The sequence below is a fragment of the Trachinotus anak genome, unplaced genomic scaffold, assembly GCF_046630095.1.
Source record: "Trachinotus anak isolate AG129_WGS33_773 ecotype Australia unplaced genomic scaffold, CSIRO_AGI_Tana_v1 ptg000031l, whole genome shotgun sequence".
Lineage (NCBI taxonomy): Eukaryota > Metazoa > Chordata > Actinopteri > Carangiformes > Carangidae > Trachinotus > Trachinotus anak.
The window spans coordinates 7,584,589-7,607,336 of record NW_027273882.1 but is presented as its reverse complement, the minus strand read 5'-3'; the positions used below and the strand labels follow the sequence as shown (position 1 = coordinate 7,607,336).

At 39.3% G+C, this 22,748-nt stretch overlaps 1 protein-coding gene across 4 annotated transcripts in view; it reads right to left on the bottom strand.

The window, feature by feature from the left end:
• col12a1b (collagen, type XII, alpha 1b) overlaps positions 1-22,748 on the bottom strand; it is a 124,623-nt gene that overhangs the window by 76,750 nt on the left and 25,125 nt on the right. For 3 of the 4 annotated variants that reach the window (XM_071467518.1, XM_071467516.1, XM_071467517.1), the window contains exons 14-24: positions 18,011-18,280; positions 15,506-15,772; positions 14,358-14,550; positions 13,870-13,994; positions 10,872-11,021; positions 9,757-9,876; positions 9,070-9,234; positions 8,565-8,711; positions 7,053-7,195; positions 2,484-2,613; positions 429-574 (exon numbers count right to left, since the gene is read on the bottom strand). In XM_071467518.1, coding sequence (XP_071323619.1) covers positions 429-574; positions 2,484-2,613; positions 7,053-7,195; positions 8,565-8,711; positions 9,070-9,234; positions 9,757-9,876; positions 10,872-11,021; positions 13,870-13,994; positions 14,358-14,550; positions 15,506-15,772; positions 18,011-18,280 — 1,856 coding nt within the window. The remainder of the gene's footprint in view (positions 1-428; positions 575-2,483; positions 2,614-7,052; positions 7,196-8,564; positions 8,712-9,069; positions 9,235-9,756; positions 9,877-10,871; positions 11,022-13,869; positions 13,995-14,357; positions 14,551-15,505; positions 15,773-18,010; positions 18,281-22,748) is intronic. The other variant, XM_071467519.1, reaches the window with a different exon arrangement.

Below are 22,748 nucleotides of genomic sequence, written 5' to 3'. Positions count from 1 at the left end.
GTGAGTTTGTGAGTCCAAGTGTAAGTTTTGTATGTTTAAGTGTGTTTGTGTCCGAGGTGTTGTAATATACTTGGGGGGATCATAGATATTCACATCCCATTTTTGGATAAAATGCTGCTCCCCACATGGTAAACCATTACATGTTAATGTAATTTGTTAATTTGTTGGCTGCCCCAGCTAACTATGCACAAAGCAAACTCAACCGTAGCTGGGTTAAGCTACCAAGAACCGACAAAAAAACAAAAAAGGTCCTTTCACCATCTTCAGCTCAAAGGCCAAACAGTTCGCAAAGATACCACCTGCTCTGTTACCTTGGCTGTTACATGATACAAAGGAACATAGCAATTGTCTAAGCAGATCTCAGTATCTTTGAATGAATAAACTTCAAACTACTTCTCATGTTGCATCTGAAGGTAGCATTACGTTACCTCTTTCTCCAGCTGTGCCTCAGTGGCGTTGATTGCTTTGTATAGCAGCATGTACCCTGTGGCGCCATCTGCCTCCTCCCATCTCACCCTCATGGTGCTTAGGGTCTCATCATAAACATTCATGTTCCTCGCTGCTGACAGCGGCACTGAGAGGACACAAACACACAGTCAGAGCAGGGAACCACTTTCAGTAGATTAGCATGATACCAAGTCTTCAGGGAGCACTGAGGCTGGACCATCCTCGACATTTCCTGTTTTAATAATAGTCCATGTCAAGTCAATGCTTTGATGTAATTTGAAGTATCTGACTAAGAGCAACAAATGACTGACTGAGTGGGACTGAAACGATCTTTTCTGATATCTAATATTTGGAGGAGGTTTTGGCACCATAAAAAGATAATGATACAAACAGGCAGGCGACATCGAGGTCATATTTTAGAAAATCCCAGGCTGTCCCAAAGAGATCGTAAACTTTAGTGCTTTTGATGTGCTGAATATTTGGTATCACGTGTCTGGGCTTTTGCTTTTTAAAGGATATTTTTTCTGGACTTTTTTGATTTGTTTGTTTGTTTAACTTATTGGACATCTTTTTTCTTTATTGGGGTTCAGGGATTAAAGCAAACAAAGTTAACACAGTGAGAGTTCTGCTGAAGAAATCTCTTAGGCATGTTGATGCTAAAAAATAAGGTTTGCAACAGGGTTTTTACAATTGAGAATGTGCATGTCAAAAACAGACAGGGAAAGTATTGCTGAAAGGACACATAACTGCTGTAGTGTTTGGTCCCTGAAACTTAAATCTAAAAGTCTGACTAAAACTGGAACTAAAATAAATGAGTCTAAATTAGCCTGTTTTAAGCAGATACACAGGTTATTTTAAAAATCCAAACTCAAACAGAAATACCACCATGTGGTCTGCATAATACACTTTAAAGAAAGCAGTTGGAGAGATGAGAGAAATCTAATTTCTCTATATAATTGGATTTCCTATGTGCATGTAACTGTGGAAACAGTAAAGGTAAAAGAAAAAATGGGATCTTCAACACTCGCTAAGACACCAAACCACTGGTACATTTAACAGACCTTTACTGTGAAACAGGACGTTTTGAGCACCCAAAACATTTGTTTTATAACAGAAAATGTAATTTCTGACTTGATAAAAGTGAGGTTCTGCACAGCATCCTCATGACTGTTTTAGCACCACAGCAGATCAATCAAGGACACCAGACTTTAAGATGGAGCCACACAGACGCACTGCAGACTGTGTTTTCACAGGGACATTATGACCTAACTGAGTGTTAGTTTAAGAAATGATAGTAAATGTAACCACAGTGATCTGACAGCCGCTGGTGCCATCCAAGTGGATGACAACAGAACAATCAGATATTGTTTTATGACAGTGGAAAACAGCTCATTGTAAAAATCAGTGGCACATTTAAGAACAAATAAAGTGAACATTAAAAGACAAATGTGCAAATAAAAGCACTTAGAGCCGTGCACTTAACACGTCGTTAAACTTTATCAGTTTATTTAAGATATATGCAAAGACCACAGACCAGATAAATAACTTTTTAACTGTTGTCTTTACGGCTCAATGTGATTCCTACTTCACCCACCACACACTAACATCAGCTCATAGCATTGCATCATAGGACACTGTCTATGTAAAACAGTTCTCCGCCTCAGATCAGCTGCTAAATATATGTTGTATAAACAGAGATGTTGGAGCAGGCTGTTGGGTGGAGGGGCAAGTAAACAAGTTCCATCAATGTGTCTGAAACAGTATAATGAGCAGAGAAATCAAGTTGTTTATCTCACAAACCATATAGAAGAAACAAAAAGCTTTCCCACAACAGTAAAACGCAGCGGAGCTGATGCTATCCGCCTTTAAAGCTCCTCTTTAATCACGTCTGTTGACCCAAAGGGCACCCAGTGTCTTGTGAAAAAGCCACCGAGCGTGGAAACAAAGAAGGCAAAGAGGAAGTGGCCTTAGAAGTTTAGTGGCGAGGGGAAACAGAGGGAGAGGAAGGTAAAGAGGTGAAGAGGTAACACACTTACAGGTGGTCTCGGTGCCCTTCAGAGGCTCGCTGCTCTCCTCGCCGACCACGGAGTAAACATTGACAAGGTACTCAGTCAGAGGGGTCAGGCCTTCCAGCACTACAGTGGTTACTGTCCCGTCAACCAGCAGCTGAAACGATAAAGGACTGGTTATCATTCTGTGGCCAGTGCATTTCAACTCTGACCTGTTCTGAAGGATTTAGTCGATTGGGACAGAGAGGACCAACTGAGAAACCTCTGGAAGAGCAGCAGAGGAGGAAGTCACTGAGTTGGAAGAGTTATAGAGTTGGAAGTCACATCTCAATATGTCCTTGGTACTGAGTATTGAACAGTGACAAGCACTAAAAGCTGGTGTGTTGGTTAGATTCAGCATCTTGTCTATTTTTTTGATCAGAGGGTTCTTGATTTAAACCTGCATTTTATGAAGGACATTTGAGATCTTTGGGAGCTTTTTAGCTTCTTCAGATACAATTTTTAGTTCACACTACATAATCCCTATAATATAATCTATTGAACATACATTACGTTTATTCTATATGAGAGAGAAGTGCAGTCAAGCAGGAAGGCAAGGTAGCTACTCTCACTGCAACATATGTCATTATATTTTGGGAGTTTAGCAACTGAAGAAGCAAGAAGGTGCCAAATTTTTGTTCTTTTCAAAAAAGCTGAAAATCTGCAGTCTGAACAGATTTCTGTCCTGATTGTGTCACCTAATACTCCAACCATCAAAGAAGAGAAGGATCAAGGATCAAGGTAGAGCAGGTTGAAAATAAAATGTTCCAATAACTAATTAGGCAAGTACAAACACATACTGAACTGAGCCTTAGAGGATTTACATGTGACTTGCACTGAGCGTCAAAGTTTTCAGACTGACTTGAGTCCAACTGAACAGACACATCGCACATGACAAAGCTTTTTTCTTGCTGTCACAGTGGCTGTGGAAATAAAAATCACCAAAACCTTCTGATTCAAACAGATTTTTTGAATGTAAAGCTGCTGAAGCAGAGTAGAGCCAGATTTTTCTCTTTGGCTGATTGTCTTTTCCAGACATCAGTTTGACTCAACTGACTCTACAATCCAACATTAAAGTCACATCAGAGGAAGAAGCACTTTGTCAGCTAATGCTTCTGTCAGTCTGAGATCAGAAGTTTTGGCTGAAAATCGAAGGACTGATCTCTCCTGGCGGTCAGTTCATCAGGGTCTGTCAGGCAGTGTTTGGTCTCATTTTTTCGCCATTATATGATTACAGGCTGTTAAGCCGAAGCTTTCTTGCTGCATTCATGTGCTGGTGGGAAAGTCCTCATGTGTTGGCTGCTAAATGGTGTCACATTCCTGCACTGTCCTGCTGCAAAATCAAACCCAGAGGAGAAACAACAAACAAACAGAGAGAGGCTGCAGCTTCAGGAGCTGGTGAAACCTGCAGATATATCTCCCTCTTATCAAACTATTAAAAGTATATCTGTCATTGATTACGTTCAACTTGTTTCCAATGCAAATCAAGTAGTTTAAATATTTTTCTAAGATCAAGTTAAGATTTTCTTGATTCTTTTTAAGTAACTTGCTTTTCTTTTTTAGAGGAGACACAGCCAAGATGTTTAATGTCTCACAAACAGAACTTTGTCAACAAAAATATTTTTTGCAGTGTGCTTTGTGAAGCCTGCTCCAAGGAGCAAGATCATCAACTTATCTGGATACATGTTTTACGCTGATCCACCTCTCAGATTTAAAGGCCCTCAGGGCCCTGCAGGGTGCAGGTTTCAAACAAATCTATCTACAACACAACTTATTCGCAGAGCATCCATGTATTTTAGCTTCTTTGAGTATTTTAGGGGAGCGTTTTCAGGCCTTCATTTGATTGACAGCATGAAGACGAACAGGACACAAATGACAAGAAAGAGGGGCATGACATTCAATAAAGGCCCCACAGAAGTTATAACAATCTATTGTGGAGCAGACATACATTCCTTTGGTGCAGTCTCATGTTAGATTGGATGTGTAAATGTTATCAGCTGTGCACCTCAGCATGTGAATTCACCACCAGCAAGAATTCACAGATCACTCTGTGCTTTAAATTAAGCAACTTCCACATAAAACATTGCACGTTTCATTGTGATGCATTTAAAATAAGTTTCAAGTTTCTGCAAGTAGTTTTTCATTGTGTACTGGAATAAGGGGAAGCCAGTATAGACATTCGAAAATCACACAGCCACACACATGGTCTGAGAAATGGTTGTCAGTAAAGTACAGCAGAGGCATGGACTCGGGTCACATGACCTTAACTTGAGTCATGAATTTGACTTTAAAACCAATGACTCCTGACTTCACTTGGACTTGATATCCTCTTCAAGCCCGAATATCAAAAAAGATCGCATAACCTTATCGTTTCTCCTTTATGCATGAATATTCCAGGTACACAGTAATATTTGTTTCATCTCTTGGCAGCGTGCCTCAGCCTTCACCTTGACCCTTCTTGTTACTGGCTGCTGGAGATAAGACCTGCACTAAACACCCAACATCATATATTACACATGCTTTTATTCATACATGTTTCACAGGCTCATATAAACAGATGACAGAGGAGAGAGGGGCTGTACGGTGAGGCGTCTCACCCCAGTGTGAGGTCTATAACGTTAAGCTAAGTGGATCCAGTGGAAACTCTGCTTGATTTCAGACGAGCCCGATTATAATCACACAGGCCCCATCTGACAAGGGCCAATAAAAGCACAAAAGATGGAAAAGACCCAGTGCTCTGTTTTTAAAGATGGGACTGACAGGAGGTTAAGTGTAAACTAAACGCAGGTTCACCAAAGCAACTGGGATCCAGATTGCAGTTCCTGAAGGCCAAGTAAACATGGCTTTGAATGAAAGCCAGACCTGGGTATGTGGAAACACTTTCAAGGGTCGGTTTTAACCTGGCTGGTGAGGTTTGTCGAATATAAATGACAAACAGCAGAACATTAAACATCAGGGGGGATTTAAGTGTCAATTAATCTGTTTTTGTCTGACTGACAACCTGTAATTATCTAAATTCACAGGAAGTACTAAATCTCACCTGGTCCAGTTCACACATATGAACAAAGAACAAGAGTTATCTGTTACACTTTCAACCAGGCCTAATGGGAGACAAAGGAGATAAATAAACAAACAGGATGCTATTTGATATTCAGGATCTGATCCAGCATGAACACATGGTGGATATAAAGTCTCTGAACCAGGGATCAAACTGAGCACATTTTTCTAATGAACTTCTATAAAAATAATAAATAATTCTGTAAGAGTCTTTTGGCCATTTATACCTGGAACAGCAGACTTGAATTACTCCCAAACAACCATCACAGAACCAGGTCTTTCTATCTAAACCAGGTTGAAGATGTGAGGGGAAAAAAAGACTCTGCTCTTTTGTCATAATCAAAAAGCTTTTCAATGTGTTCAAATTAAACAAAACTCTGCAGCTAGGTCAGACATTTGAGCATCTTCAAAGTAATTGTATTATGGATTTGTTAAATTTGTCACTACAAATCTCTGTAAACAGTGCGTCTTTAGTGTTTTTGTTTTTTATTTATTTTCATTGTATTCTAAACTGAGGTTTGTAAATCAGCTGTTAGCTGTTATCACTTTACTTTGTAAATAGAATGATTATTATGGTTATTATTAATAGTGGTAGTAGCCATAGCGTTTTAAAGGATAAATCTGGTGTTTTCTTTATCTATAAAACCAGATTAAAACCCACAGTGTGCTAATTTGTGTCTCAACACATTCTAACCCTCCTACTCTGTGGCTCTCAGCTCCAAATCTTTACACTTCACAAATATACAGTTTCATTTTTGAAAAAGTCTCAGGAATGTCCTAATGCAGCTGCTCACTGTTGTTTTTATCAAACAAACAGGAGTAAACTGTGCATTTGTTGTGGACTTTTTTCATTGGCAAATTAATCCACATTTTGTGCTGTAGTGAGGATGTGGAGTAGCAGGACAATGTGTGTGGGACTGAGTCAAATAAACCACAGTGTGTGTGCTCATGGTGCTGAAAACATGTCACCCAGTGTAACAGTGATGTGTTTTAACAGTGGAGCTCTATGGCTCAGAGCAATCAGATACATCAAGCTGTGATACACACACAGTTCTAATCAGTAGAACACATTTAGTCTTAGTTTGGGGATTTCATGGCAAGAAGAGGAAGAAGAAGAAGCTTTATCCTTTAACAGCAGCTACTATCAAGACAAGTTTGACAGTTAAACACTGTTACATTCTCATGCTGTTTTCTCAAAGTGTTGCAGAGGCTGCAGCTTTGGTGTGTGTTCTGCTGTCTTCTTATTTTTTTAATATTCTTACTCTTACTTACTTTTTTATTTGAGTCATCAAAGAACCAAATCTGATGTTGCACACATTTATGTTTCTCTGGATAAAAGTTCATCCTAATACAAGCATTTTTTTGTTTTTGTTGAACATCCTGTATGACAGCGTTACCATGTGTATCATTACTATGATTTCCTCCTCTATAGGACATGAAGCTCTAGTTTCAGGGGCAGGTTTTGAATGCAGCAGCACTAACAGAGAAGCTTTATCTCACCTCCTGGGTGGGACCTCCTGCCACAGTCATGTAAGTGATGCGATACTTGTCCACAGGGCTACCGGGTGCCGTCCAGGTGGCACGGAAGGAGCGGTGGGTTACCTCCGAGGTCACCAGATTTGTGGGTGCCTCCAGTTCGACAGCTGAAAGACAACAAACAGGAGCTGAAATATGATTCAACACGTCAAGTATTTCACACTGTTAACTCTGCCATCACAAATCTGCCCTCTCGTGTTCGCTCCACTGACAGGAAAGCTTCTAGCCCACTGTATAATTTCAGCTCCTCTGACAAAGGCTTTCTTTAAAAAAATGTTTTTCTCCATCTGTGCCATAAATCTTTTTTGTATTTCCTCTTAAAATTGATTTACAGATAAAAATGTACTTCCAGTACGAAAGTTTCCATCAGATGCCTGGATCTGTGTTCGAACATCCTTTGGTGGTCACAAATAATGGAGACTGTCAAATTTATCTACAAATTTATTTTTCCATTTTTTGTTTCTCATTGACAGCCAAGTCATGCTGATCTCTTCTGAAATTTCTAAGAGTAGAAATAATTTGTGAATAAAAAAGCACTTTATTCTCATCTAGGGCTTACAATGACTGCATCATTTCTACTCAGTTCATATAAGCAGCTCTACCAAGAAATTGTAATTTTGCTGATGTGCCTTTACTTGGACGAAAGTTTTATGTCGCCCTTCATGAGCAGAGAAACTTTTCACGCCCTTGAGCATCTGTAAAACTGCCTGAAAGCCTGTTGTAAAATTTTTATAATTTATGGTTGTCAGTCTTAAAAACTGTGGTTTTGTAAATTCCGGAAAAGTAGAACTTTCTGAAGCTACAAAGTTTCCATCTGACCTCAAACACCAGTAATTACTAAAAGGTGTAAATCTGACTCAGCGGTATTTAAAGAATAAGTTGCAAGTACAGCTGGAAGCAGCAGCAGCCAAGCTTCAGTCGACCGTTTGAACCATAAAAAATGTCTTCAAAGTTCATTTTAAGAGGGAAAAATCTGAAACAATTCATCCTCACATTTAGGAGTTTTTGTGTTATTTATAGTACCAGCATTAGGAAAATAAGTCTGCAACCCCTTTAAATGAAGGTGGACCATTCTGCCAAGTTTTATCCATGGAAAGATGGTGATGGGTTTCTTTCCTCATATAAGTAGGACTGTAGATAGGACTAGGAAACAATTCATAATTTTTTTTTTTAATTTGCTTTAAAATGTTTAAGTTGGAGTAAAAGTGATTTGTCCAAAAGATTTTATAATAAAATCCCAACAAAATATTTTAAAAACTAAAATTTCAAGCTAAATGGTTGAAATTTCCCACAGGTCTTAGTTTCTTCCTTGCGGTGCTGAAACATATTTTGTTATGTATTATAATGACTAACAGAAAACATTTCCCACCTATAATTACATTTTCTGCTGCCCTTTGAAACCTTGGTCCTTGAAGCTAATTCTGAAACCTGTGATGAGTATAGTGCTAACAGCTTCTCTTTCTACTCTTTCCCTACCTGGACCTTTGACGCTGTTACAAAGGTTGATGGTGAGGTCATCAACGATGTCCAGCAGGAACTGGAAGTCGTTGACGTTGTACATGTGAATCTCGTCAGGGTCTGAGGCGATGGACCTCAGCTCGTTTTCATCTGCATTCTTCACACCTGGGAGAAAAATATGTCTTTAGAACTACAATTCAATAATGGGACTCAAAACAACAGTAATTAGGTTTTATAAGTATGATGGCAAAGTTACACGTCTGCCAGCCACCACATTTGGCTGGTAAAGTACTAAAATTATTCCTGTTGAAACTCAAGTAATCCCATGTGCTACAGATTGTGTATACTTTACATAAAAGTAAACGGTACTCTGTGCATCACTGTTGACCGTTTTCCAAAGCTCACATTCAGATTCTGAAATCTGTAAAAGCAATGATTTAGTCTTTTAACAGTTGTTCTAATTAATATTGTTATGTAATAAAAACAACACAATTTTCTACTTTCAACTGACAAAATCAATCACCAATAGCGTAGAGCTCGATGCCGCTGTCTCTCAGTCTCTGTGAGTTCAAGACAATTTCGTCCTGGGACTTTCCATCGGTGATCAGGACACCAATTTTGCGGGAGTCATCTCGCATTCCCACATTGGCTTTGAAGTTGTTCTGGAGGATGTAGTTCAGAGCCATTCCTGTACAACAGGAATGACAAGGTTTTACAATAGAACTCAGCCAGTGAACTCTGTATGTGTTTCTCTGTATTAGTTTCAATCACAGAGAATCTCAGCTTTTCTGCAAACTAACCTTTCTAGGACAAATCCATCCCCTCTGGGGCTACCGTATAAGTAAACAACGAAAATGATTATTGTGCATTATGCATCACAATCTCCAAATCACAGCATGTACATTAATTTTCTCAGTACAATCAGTTGTACTACAACAAAGGTGAACATCTACCCTAGCTGATCCTGGTTCATATGGGGTAAATGTGGTACATTAGCCATATAAATAAACATTGTGGTCTTCTTTCTTGATCATTTTGAGAGTTTTTGGTGAGGCATTCCTTTAAACTTTCAAAAATAAACTCTACTTTCTTGTTGCATTTTTTGAGCAACAACAGCTTCGGTCTTCTTTGGCTGATGGTCTCAAATCCCTGACTGGGGCCTAGATCATCTTAAACCCAGTGTGCATTGGACAAAGTAATGTTAAATCACCTGTCATGGTGTTTCCTCCTTTGTACGGGAGGTTGTTGACAGCATCCAGCAGGGATTCCCTGGTCGGGTGGGCGTTCAGATGCCACTCGGTCTTTGGATCTCCGCTGTACTGAGCCAGACCTGAAGAAAACACATGGTAATGTGTAACAAACACCCAGGATAGACCAACTCTTATACAAATCTACAAAACAATGGCGATGGAGCAGGTTTGCTAACAACAAATAGCAGTAGTTAATAGAAAATGTGTAGTACAAACATGCATTAAATTTACATTTAATAAATCCTACATTTATCCAGTAAATAAAACAGGCAGCAGCAGCCAACAGTAGTAGAATGAGTACTTGTCCAAGTTGTGTTAATAGAACAGTAGTGGTAGCATGTTTAGTAGTACTTGAAGCAGTGATAGTAGTAGTTGGAGGCAGTATTACAGTAGCAGTGGCTGTAGTAAAATGAGTAGTTGTATGAGTTTTATTATTAAAACACTAGTACCAGTAGTGGTGGTATTCATAGCAGAATTTAAAGTAGTATTTAAAATAATGATAGTAGTAGGTAGAGTAGTGGAGACAGTAGTAGTAATAGTTGTAGTAGTAATGGAAAGGTAATAAGTAACAGTACTAGTTGTGGTACGAAAAGCAGTAATCCTTTCAGTAGCTGCAGTAGTAAGAGTTAAATACTCGTCCACTCGCTGTTAGTGTATGAATATTAGTAGTAGTTTCAGTAGTGGTAATGAGCACAGGTTTGAAGTACTATTACATGGCACTTAATACTTTTACTCAACTACATTTTAGGCATAAACATTGTACTTTTTACTGCACCACTTTGCTTTTATTTGCAGGGTGTAAGTAGCAGTTAGTCTGCAGATCAAGAGCATAAAATGTGACTTGTTATGAGATAAGTTTAGTTGCTAAAGTTTAAACAAACAAACAACATCTATGTAAAGTAGGTCGACTGGCTGCAATATTAAAATACTGCTAAGAGATGAATGCAGCTATAGTCTCACAATTTCTGAGAGAAAATATTTTTATTTTCAAGGTGTATTTCAGCACTAGACAGAGGTGTAAAAGCAGGTGTAGTAATAGTTGTGGTATGAATAGTAACAGTTGTAAAAACATTACCAATCTGGACCCTTTCAGGGCTGATGTCGAAGACGCTGACCATGCGAGCAATGAAGTTGCGAATGGTTTTGAAGTTGATGCGGCCGATGCTCCAGGAGCCATCGACCAGCAGCACTATGTCGGCCTTCGCTGTGGTCTTACACTGAGTCTCTGCAGAGAGACAATGGGGAGGGGGGCAGTGAGAGAGACACCTGGTACACCACAGACACCCACCACGAGTGTCTACTTATATGAATCGTTGACTGTGTGACTGTGTGACTGTGTGTGAAGAAAGCGAGACAGTGAGAAGAAACTTTGTGGAATACTTCAGGGAAGAGAGAGAAGTGAGGAGCAGGAGAACATAACAACGCTCTCACAATCAACCAAGTCAAAGATGTTTATACAGCAGAATGTTTTACACAGCATTATGTAACACGAATAATTCACACTCCTAACACATTGTGTAACAGCTGTCACTTCTGGATTAGCTGCTCTCTCTTCAGGGCCTTTTTTCTCTCTCTCTCTTCCAGCACAGCGAGTCATTAGGGTTTTTTTATCCAGCGGCGAATCAGCCCTGTAGTCTTTCCTGGCTGACACTGAGGCTGTCCCCTCCAACAGCAGGAGTTAGCCTCTCTGACACTGTGATATATGAGGCCTCCTGTTCCCCAAAGTTACTGCACATTCCTGCTGCAGGCACCTGTGGGAGTGAAAAATGGCCACTTGTCCACTTTTCTAGGGTGACACGCTCCGCGGACACTGAGCAATTTAAAAACTGGGCCCCTGTGTGTGCAATTGAAAACAGGTTAGGAGACAATCGATTTAATTGTTCAGTTCTTTTTCAGCAGGCTGCAGAAACAGATGCTTGATGCTAAGAGGAACTGAGTCAGATGCTTGGCCAGGGTCTGTTTGAGTTATACCACCAACGGTAAACAACATACTCATGTGTCCCTCTGACATTCATTAATAAAAACAGATGTCATAAACAGAGGCAACTTTAAGAGGCATCTAATATGCTGCAGACGACTGCTGGATCTAGTGTCTCTGAGTGAGAGTCTGAGCAAATAAATATCCAGCTCAGTCTCAGTGTGGGATATAAATCACTGGGATCCTACAAAAACCTGAAACAACTACTAATGATGCCTTAAACCCTGAAATGACATTTTCCTCAAAACTGAAAAACATTATTTGAGAAAATATTGTGTTTACTGGCAAAAACTGAAGCAAATACTGTGTCAAAATTAAGTTTTTTGTTGTTTAAAATTGTATTTCTATTATTTTGGAGATAACGTGACTAAAGTGTTTCATGGCTGCAGATGTATTTGACATAGTTGACTTTAGAGTCAAGTTTTGTTTATAGATCCCATATTTAACTCTTCTCCTGTGTTTTATCTGAAGTGTTGATCTCCATCAGAAGATATATTTGTGGTTTCAAAAACCAAAAACCATCTCAGTGAAGTTTTACATCTCCTCTCTCAGGCTTCTCTCTGGAGCTCTAGTAACAAACGGTCAGTCAGCCAATCAGAAGAGAGGATCTGAGACTCTCTTCTGATTGGCTGACTGTTTTCTGAGTGATTGAATGAAAAAGTAGATTTCAGGTAAACACTCAGAGAAACCAAATCCTGCAAGGTTGGATGGTGGGTCTAGGTGGGCTGGATTTGGGGGCGTGGCTGAGAGCGGCAATTGCTTTGTTGTGACATCACAAAGTTACAGAAGTCCTGACGGCTGGTTTTAAGGCTCAGTTTCTGAATTCGTAATTGTGTAACTATTACAGATGATTCCATATTTGATTTAAATTCATGTTTATGAATCACCATGGTCATTTTTTTTGTTTTAGAGAATGTGGCTAATGTTGAGGTCACTTTTACTGAAACCTCTATACATCCACTGAGGTCCATTTTAATCCATTTGACCATATTTAGTCTAAAATGTTGATGGTCAACAATATCAAAGTGAATTTTAAAAGTTGACAAAATATGACAAGTGATTCAAGAAAATGTTGTCAGAACCATGAAAATTTTTTCTTGTTTCAGTGTCAAGTGTTTCACATTTTCTTTAAAAAGAAAATTTGAAAAGGAATAAAACATTTAATGTCCTGTAAAAAATAACGTTTCTGCAGCGTAGGAAAGACGCCTCGAAGCAGCTCTGCCAGACCATGTGGACCTGTCAGAAAGTCTGGATTAAAGCCTCCTCTGAGCAGCCTGCCATGATAAAGCTCCAGTTTAATATATGAGGATCTCTGAGTGGAACCTCTGTGGAACATCCTGGCCTGTTCCCTGCTCCGTGGGCAGTCGGTCATTGTGTCTGCTCCCTATTACAGCAGGAATTTCTGCCCAGGGTCAGCACTTCCTCTGGTCTTTTGAGAAGCATAACATTTTCCTAGCTGCATGCATCCCGGCGGGGGCTTACACATTAGATCATTAAAAAAAAAAAACTCTAATTGCAAGCAGAGCCATTTTTTACGCATCAGAAATATCTACCTTCGCGTGACAAATAAAGTTTTAGCAATAGATATTGAGATCAATAGTAACTCATCTTGGAGAAAATGAAGATACGTCGAAACACCATTAAAGATCAGCACATCATGCGGTGGCCTCTCACACACTGGCAAATATGTTACATGTGAGGTGCTCAGGAAAGAGGTCCAATTGGGCAATTCATAAATGTTAGCGTCAACACTTCAGCAAACGTCTGTTAAATAGCATGTCATTTTGCTCCAGATCACACTCCGAATGAGATATGGGGGAGATGAGGACATGCGAGCCAAGCAGCTCAAGATAATTTGTACTAATCATAATCATCTGGGTTGAATTTAGGTCTGCGATTCCAAAGCGACAGTGACATTAATTCCTTTCGACAACAAATAATTCAACATTCTGGCATTAATCTGGGCAGGACTTCGAAGTCAGATCACTCCTGTTCTGAAGGGGACTTGGATTAGAGAGCATCTGGTCTGCAGGCCTGCTCTTTAGGGCTGCTGATGGAGTGTGAGGTGCAGTGTGGTCAAGTTATCAGCTTTTACCAGAAAGCCCAGGAGGAGGAGGCTCAGGAGCATCAGAGAGGGTTGTCTTCTCCTCTCCTGCCAGTGGCAAACTCTCCCCTCCATCAAACATCCCAAAAACGGCCACTGAGTACTTTGTTCCTGCCCTGAGGGAAAAAGGAAATAACATAAACCTATTTCATTCTTTCACAATCTCCATTAGAAGACTTTAACACCAAAATGAGATCTTTAAGAAGCCTACAGTTTGAAAAAAAGCTGCTAATGGTCTTTGATATGCCCTTAACTTGTAAAAGCCAAAATAACTTAACTGGCTCATCTACAACAAGTGATAATTTTTCTTGACTTTCTTCCAAACCTAAACACCACAGTTTAAAATAAGCAGAAAATTCATAGCAGGAACCATGAAGTTGCACTAGGAAAAGGTGTAAATTACAGTAGAGCTACAATAATTAGTCACTTCATCAATCAATAAATTACCTTTAAATATATAATCATGGGGAAAAGTTTACCTGAGTTCCTCTAGAACAACTGTGTTATCATAGGGACCGACAAGCAGCTCCCCAAGGTCAATATCATTCTCAGTGGGGTGAAAGGTCACTTTGTAGCCCCTAACATCTCCAGGTGCTGGATCCCAGGAGACTCTGAAACTGGTCTTAGTGGGGTCTGAGGTCTTGAGGTTCCTCGGAGCCTTAAAGGGTGATACTGAAATAGAAGAACCCGGCCAGAACTTCAGGACAAAATTGCATTTAAAAAATTCAACACAATCCAAACTCTTGGCAAAGGTTTTAAAGATCAGCCACACCACATTCAAGCCAGTTTCATTAGTCCATAATACAATTCCTTGAACCCGGTGTCATTTGTTAAAAAGCCCAGTGTCATGCTGTATGTTAGTAATGCTAGCGTGTGATTGGAGCATGTTTTTAATTGTGATTTTAGTGTTCTGGTGAAAAGACGCTGCTTCTCTGCAGCACAGCAGCACCTGTAGTGTGAGAAATATCTTAACAAGTTGTTTAAACTTGAAGTCACTTCTAAAATCTTATTTTGGTGGAAGAAGGGGAAAAAAATCTGCAACTTGGATGACAGAATCTCATGTGCTTCCAATGCAGCATGACTTGTGTTAACGGTTCTCGTGCAAAAAAATTGTGATCAAATCATCAAATGAGCAACTTTTCTCTTTTTGCTTTGCAATACTTATATTTAATAGAATATAAGGGAGGCTAGTTGAGACAGGAATCAACACATCCTTATCTGGCGTTAAAGGAATAGTTTGGTTCTGGGGAGAAGTTTATAAATTGTTCCTCCTTAAACCAGAGTCACATCAACACAAAGATGTCCTGTTGAGCAGTAAGATTCACCTCAGATATCTGAATTACTAAATATCTCAGGCACCAAGCAAATTTCAAAATTAGGCAAATGTTCTTTCATTTTTAATTTTATGCCTACATTTTATTATCCAGTTCTTCAGGCCATTTACAGGACTTCCTATGACTCTGAAAGGATCCATAAAAAGCTAGAATCACCTTAGCTACAGATTTTTCATTTCATTCCACCAATGATAATGTTTTAAAACTGAGCTCAGGCTTAAATATCTTGGTTAACATGGACATGTTTCTGCAGTGTACTGTCTCTCAGAGGGTTGAATTATGGACCAACGTACGTGTCGTTCCTACTCCTTGCCTTGCTTTTCCTTCCCCGCGCTTGTAGATGGGGTGAACAGTGATGTTGTAAGTGGTCATGGGCTGCAGGCGCTTCATGATGGTGGAGGTGACCGTCCCTGGGATTTTCAGGGCCACTTCTTTGCCTCCACTACTTGGGACATACTTCAGTCGGTAGTTGATCACCTTGCCCGGCGCCGGCATCCATGTGACTTTCATGGTTCGCTCTGTCTCGTCTGACACAGTTAGTCTTTTACCAGCAGCAGAAGCTGAAAAACATACAAGGATCCCGATAATTTAGTGTCCACTTAAGAAATGTGTGCAGTAACCTTGGATTGACCAACATAAACCCTGGATTAAAGTTGTTTTGGTTTGGTTTTTTTCCAAAACCAAAAGATCTTCTTACTACTCTTACTAAATTGTAAGTCAACAAGAACCAGCAAATTCTTGAATTTGAGAATCTAAACTCAATCAAATATCATTGTTGCTTAAAAATTGACCTATACGAGCAATAGATTATCAAAATAGTTGCTGATTAATTTTCTCTCGATTGATTAATCAACAAATTTTGCAGCTCTGATGCTATCATAACCAACAGAACAGACGGCTAGACCTTCAAAAATAACACCAGTGTTGTAACGAACCACAGTTATACTGGCAGCATTTAGTGGAAAACATTTTCATGTTCTAAAAAACCTATTTCGACCTCAGTGGAACCCAATCAAAATGTCTCAGTTGAGGTTAAGAGGATTCCATCAATATTCATCAATATTCATCAGTTCCAGTAATCAAAAAAACTGCATATCATCCATTAGAATAGAGCTGGATGCCACTGCCTGAATGATTACAGCTGAATATTAGTTTGTATCTAATAACCTGCACAGCACATTGGAAAACTAAACACAGGCCAAAGCCAAAAAGGGCATTTCAACATTGTTGAGAATTTATAAATATTAAGTTGAGAAACAAATGTCTGAAGTAAACAGCTGCAGAGATGCACAGTTGCTTCTTGTATAAAAGATCAAACAGATATAGATCTAACAGGTCTATAGTTAAGAAATTGACTGACCTTCACTTGCTTTATTGTTTTGTTCATATAGAAGATACTTTGTCTTGTTCTATGTTCTGTGTGTGCAGTACTACACTGTACACACTCACAAGTCTTCTTCACGTAGTTATTTTTCATTTAAACCCTGAAACAATCATCCATCCCTCTAATTTCACGCCAAGTGTGGTTTCCTTTTCTATTCCTTCAGTAAGAGTTATGTATTCATAACTGCAGGCATAAATGTTGAGTAATACCATTAGCTCCATGCCAGAACTAACTGGTTATGAATTAGGCTTTTACCCAGAAGTGATCAATTGGGGGGAAATGCTAACCACATTTTCCTTTTCCCCCAAAACAACCAAAGCCTATAAAATGAAATTAACTTATTCCGATGATTCTGCAAGTGATTAAAAAAACTTTGCAAGAGAATAATATGTACATTTAATGATCCCAAGGAAAGTTTTTTAAACTACTTGATTTCACTCTGAAGGACTTTTATTGGTGGAAAGAAACATGACATCCAACTTTTCAACGTGCTGATAGATTTGAACAAATCTGCTAAGCAGGAGATGTAACAGTTGTGTTGGAGGACGTATCAAGGAACAATATGTACTGAGATGACATGACGCTCTGTCCTGGGCGGCCTGTTTGTGTGGATTAAGACCATTTGATTTCCCATGTGTACATATACAAAGCGTGTCTTGTCTCTGATGAAGCATGTCAGTATGCATTGCATCATTCACAGGACATACACGTTCTACCAATATTCCCCTCAGCCATGAGTTGTGTTACTTCTGTGTGCACAACACAGCAGAACTATCACTATGTTGGTGTTTCAGTCACAGTTCATATCAGTTTGAAAATAATCTAAAATGAAAATCTTAATTTAAATTTGGGCTATTTCCATAGACTAGAAAGCAGAAAACCTTTGGAGAATGCCAACTGTACGATTATGCAAACTCTGAAATATACTTTTCTGAGAAGAGGAAGTATTGAATCTACTTTGGCTTATATTCGTGTGGCACTTTGCCTTGTAATCAAAACAGAGTATTTTTCTACCAAATGTCTAATGGTTAGAATACAGTAAAAGCTTCCACTAATTTCCTCTGAGGGTCATGGGAGGTGGTTCACTGCCTGACCACTGACTTTTAAACGCTTGAACTAACCCCCACCCAGCCACAGAGGTGATCTAAAAGTAAAAAGTAAAAGTAATCACTGCACACTTGAGCAATGCAAGTGACTACAAGTGGTTCAGTAGAGCTGATCCGTGTGTTGGGTAAATAGAAACAACAGAATACAAAGCAGGGATTTCATTTTGAGGGATGCATATCTTGCTCATATGTAGAGCTGCTCTGGAGACAATTTAACATTTGAAAACCTATTGTGTCAATCTCAACTGAGCTATGGGCTGGTTGGCTTCACTCTCCCAATACTAGCTTGCCAAAAGAGTTGCTCTTACCATCAGTGGTTTCCTGTCCAGTGAGCGGGTCGCTGTCTTTGTTACTGTAGGTGGCGACCACAGAAACCTGGTAAAGTGTCTCTGGAGTCAGACCTTCCAGCACAGTGCTAGTAACACCTCCTGGTACAGTTTTCTGTCCAGCTTCCTCGGAAAACAGCGACTTCCATCGAACATGGTACATCTTCACATTCCCAGGCGCTGCCGTCCAAGATGCTGCAAAGCTGGTATCAGTCACATCGCTGGTGACCAGGTTTTGAGGAGGGCCCACGTCTGGAAACAAGGAGCAAAGGTATGGATTAAACAAATGAGCATGGGTTCCTGTATTTTTTAGTACAATATGCATAACATATATACAAAAAATAAAAAGCAGTCTGCAATTCATTACTTATGTATTTTACAGAAAATGGTTGGTGGCGCATTTTTCTTTAAATAAAGATTAAATATTAGGGCACAATAGCGCCCCCCCCAAATCCCCAGCTTTCCTCTCCGATCACAACAGATGTTTTGAAACTCAACTGTGAGTAATTTTTATATTGTATAAAGTCATCCTGGCTGGGGTGCTTATATGTTCTTTCCAGTATTTGTCAGTTTTTCTTTTAATCATCTTCCCTTTAAAACAAAGGAGCCATTTGGACGTGCTGGCAGATCAGATTATTTTTTAAAATGGAAACTATTAAAAGGCCATTGAGTGGACAGCAGAACTGAACAGCTCGCCACAGCTATAAAGGGCAGAGAAGACTGGAGAAACACATGTGAGGAGCTGTCCAGGCTGAATGGATATTTTTTAATATTTTTGAGGATATTTAAGGCATTTCTGCTTCATTAGTGAGTACAGAGGACTGTGAGACAGGAGGCATCGGAGACAGAAGACATAAAACATGTCAGGAACTGGATGTATTCAAAGTGTCTACTGAGCCAACATCAAGAGGAAACCATAGTTTATTGAACATCTTTACTTCATCAAATCATTACTACAGTACTTTCATTTTTAGTAGACTGTAAGCTGCAGCCTTTGATATTCAGTATTTTGCAACCTTTTAAGTGCTTAGGTAGCAAGTCTCCAATGAAACTGTGCGTTTATGAATGCTGAATATCGAAGTGACCTTTTGACTTAAAGGGGAAATCTGAGTTTTAAATCCTGGGTTTTATTTTTGACGATTTATATCAACAGAATGAAGCAGGAGTCATTTTGTGAGGAATGATTGTAACGGGCATCATGTTTCTTCCAGATGACTTTGGCTATCCTGTTTGTTTTCAATCTGTAAGACTGTCTAAATGATCTGGTTTCTTGCCCAGTCTGACTTGGTTTTAGCAATATTTTTGTGTTCCAAGATCTCAGGCAATTACACAATTGTTACATTGATTATACAACTTTTGTAAGATTTCTTTCTATTTTTCCTCCATTCATGGGATCAGATAAATCTGCCTTTTTGGAAAATTCTGACTCATTTATAGTCCTTTTTGATTTGATCAACGAGCACTGTCAGTGTCAAATAAAGTAATATAATAAATGAATAAAAATACAATTAACTTGTTGAATGCAAAGTTGCAATTATCCTCTAAACCTCCTCAAATTTTGTTTCCAGTGTGAATTTGCAGGCACTACTTACAAATCAAAATTTTAATTAAGCTAACCAGATTTTGGCAAGTGCTGACTGGAATCTTTTTGCTCCATCAGCAGCAAAGCCAGATCATGGCAGTAATGGTTTGTCTCTCCAAAACAGAAAAAAAACTTATAACTACAGGTTGAGTTAACATTACATTTGCAGTGTGTGTTCATGGTCTCCAAAGGTTGTTTCCGGTGATCCTCTAATTTTTTTTCTCTAGCATCAAATTCTCTGTTTGTGCACATGAAATACCAAATTTGACAGGATAATTTAGTGAGATCAACTAATTCATGCTCCCCAGAGGATAAGAACTTCTCTGGCACCATCAACTTTACAAACAAGGAATCTCATAATCAGATCCCCATAAAATAGAGCACCTTTGTGCTCCCCAGTGGATGAGCCTCTGTGGTTTTAATAACCCCAATGACCTTTATTCTAGCACGAGCAGTTCTGGAGGAACACTGCATTTTTCTTGGTATATTGTTTGTTCAAGCCAACATTTTTGTCTTTTGGTGTGCATTGAACATTGCAGCCTGCAGAAGCTGTTAACAGGGTGGCCGCCTGCAGACATGGCAACCACTTTTAAGAAAAAATTCCCTTCTCCTTACGCAGTGGTAAAAGCAGGTGAAACAAATGATATGGCAGTTCCACTATGACATCCAGTTATGAGACATCAGTCTACTGCTTTTCTTTGTACATTTCACATAGAGCAGCTGCTGTCACTGCCAAGAAACAGGAGGAGTTCGAAGCATGCAGTAAGAACCTTTATGGCTTTTCAGAGTTTGAGAGTTAACCCTTACTTAAACTTAAATTGTAGCCTAAATAAAAGTCAAACTTTACACATATCACAAATCTGAAATTAAACCCCTGTAGTGATGCAGCTCAAAGATGAGCTTACTCTAAAACTGGTTCTTTACAGAAGTGGTAAATCAAGAACATTCATACAAACATACACAAACACACAAAGTGTGTCTTCCGAGGTTTCATGACCTCAACCTTCTGTCCCCTGAAGCACACAGATGCCAAAACCCTTATAAATTTGTTTAACCAACCAAGACAAAATCTAATTCCTTCTAACACAGTGGCTCACGTTGCTGCAACCAGACATATGGTCACTTTCCTATAGAGATGCATCAGACCACTGGTAATATTTGTGACTGATGGAAGAGGAGGAGGGGAAGATGGGAAGGTCAATATCAAATAATTATCCTTCAGTTTACAGAGGGTGACAACATGTACAGAGGGGGTGCTGGAAAGACTGAGGAGCCAAGTTTCCACAATGCGATAATTATCACAAAATATCAGATCCAGCAATGTAATCAAGAAGGAGAGCATGAAATTAATCACATTCTAGCTTTTGCCAATTGATACAGATCTTTGGAGAAGGGGGATAAAAAAAAACCAAAAAAAAAACCACCAAGCTTACTAAATATTTATAGTTGGAAAAATTGTTGCTGGTCTGGATTCAAAACAACAAAAATTAGGATATTTAATTTAAAACATTTGTGTTCACGATGACAAAATAACAGAAAAGAATTAAGCCTTGATGTCATTGAGTGGGCCATTTTTCTTCCTCCAAACTGTGTCAGTTCGATAATCTTTTTAAATGTGCAAAACATGTAGTCAGATAGAAGGATGAGCTATGGAAAACTCTATTAATGTGATAATGTGATAGTAATGTAATGCTAAATTTAAAAAGTGGTAGTAGTAATATGAATAAAATATACTTTCAACCCTAACAAGGATTTTAATTTGAAAGGCTGCATCAGACTTGAAGTATTTCTAACTTAGACAAACATCAAACTTAATGTCACTATGCAGCTAAACTTAAAACCCTGGATATACTGACCTTTGCTTTATTGATATATAACCATTGGTTTATTTTTGTCTGTTATTTCACATGTGCTGCTCATTCGTCGTCATGCCAGTCCTCACCGCACAGACGCCACTGCAGCCACCATTAGCAGGGGGCTGGGAGCTCTCCACAGCTGCTGCCATTTTTTATCTGCTTCAAGGAGCGCTGTCTTTCAAAGCTGGAACCCGAGTCTGGAGGCTTTCGAATAAATAACAGGCACAGACAGCCATCAGATGGAGTATGGAATATCTGGCGCTCTGCAGACGCCGCCTGAAACGCACTCAGACCAGTTTTTCCACAGTCCATCATGAAGTTAATCTGAACATAACCACAGGGAATTTAATGCACTTTTGAAGAAATTTTCACTGATCGAAAGCTCCAGAACAGCTACTCAATGGACATTGTGTTGATTTAAAATCAAGTTAGAATTTCCTGAGTCCAAAACCAAGTAGTTCAGCAGAAATGATCTGATTAGTTAAATAATAAGTTAGATAGAGTGGAAGTCCTTAGCAGCAGCTCTGTATATAATAGTTGCAACGATAGCTGCATCTGCTGACTGCTTCAACACCTGAGAGGCACATGACTAAAGTACAGGTCTGCTCTTTGTGTGCTTTCTTAAAGATTTCATAAGTTTGTCTCTAAAAGGTTGAGTCTCTCTTGCTCCCTGACACTGTAAGACTTGTTGGAAGAGGAGACTCGGTGTGGGACTCCCTGCTGCTGAAACCTTACAGTCACAGTGGAAAGTCTCTTGGCTTATTACTTTGAATAAACTTGGCTACTCAACATGTTCCATCTACCGTCAGACATTTAAAGCACCTTGAATTTCAGAGAGTGACTGCAGCTTTCTTACGGGTGGCCCCGATGGGAGAAAAGTAAAATCACTTTGGCAGTGTTAGTGGTGCTATTCCACATCAGAAGAGAAACGCTGTCTAGCTCAATGAGCAAGGCAGTTGTACTGCCAGAGCTGGGGCTTCTATTTTCCTATGTGGCTCAAAGGCTACGGGAGGGTGAAGGCCACAGCATGGGTGAACTTTGTGTCACTTTTCATGTGTAGAAATAAGTGCACCATGAATGCCTATGAGGAGAGACTGTCTGAAAATGTGCATCGTTTGTATGATTCAATGCATCAAGACAACAAAGACAGAGTTCTTGGAGAAAGATTAGAGACTACAATGGCTAGTTTCTTGTGTTAAAGTGTTGTTATTTTGCCTTTAGAAGTGTTTGGATTACACACTGTACTAACAATTGTATTTGAAACAATCTTAGACTTTTGGGG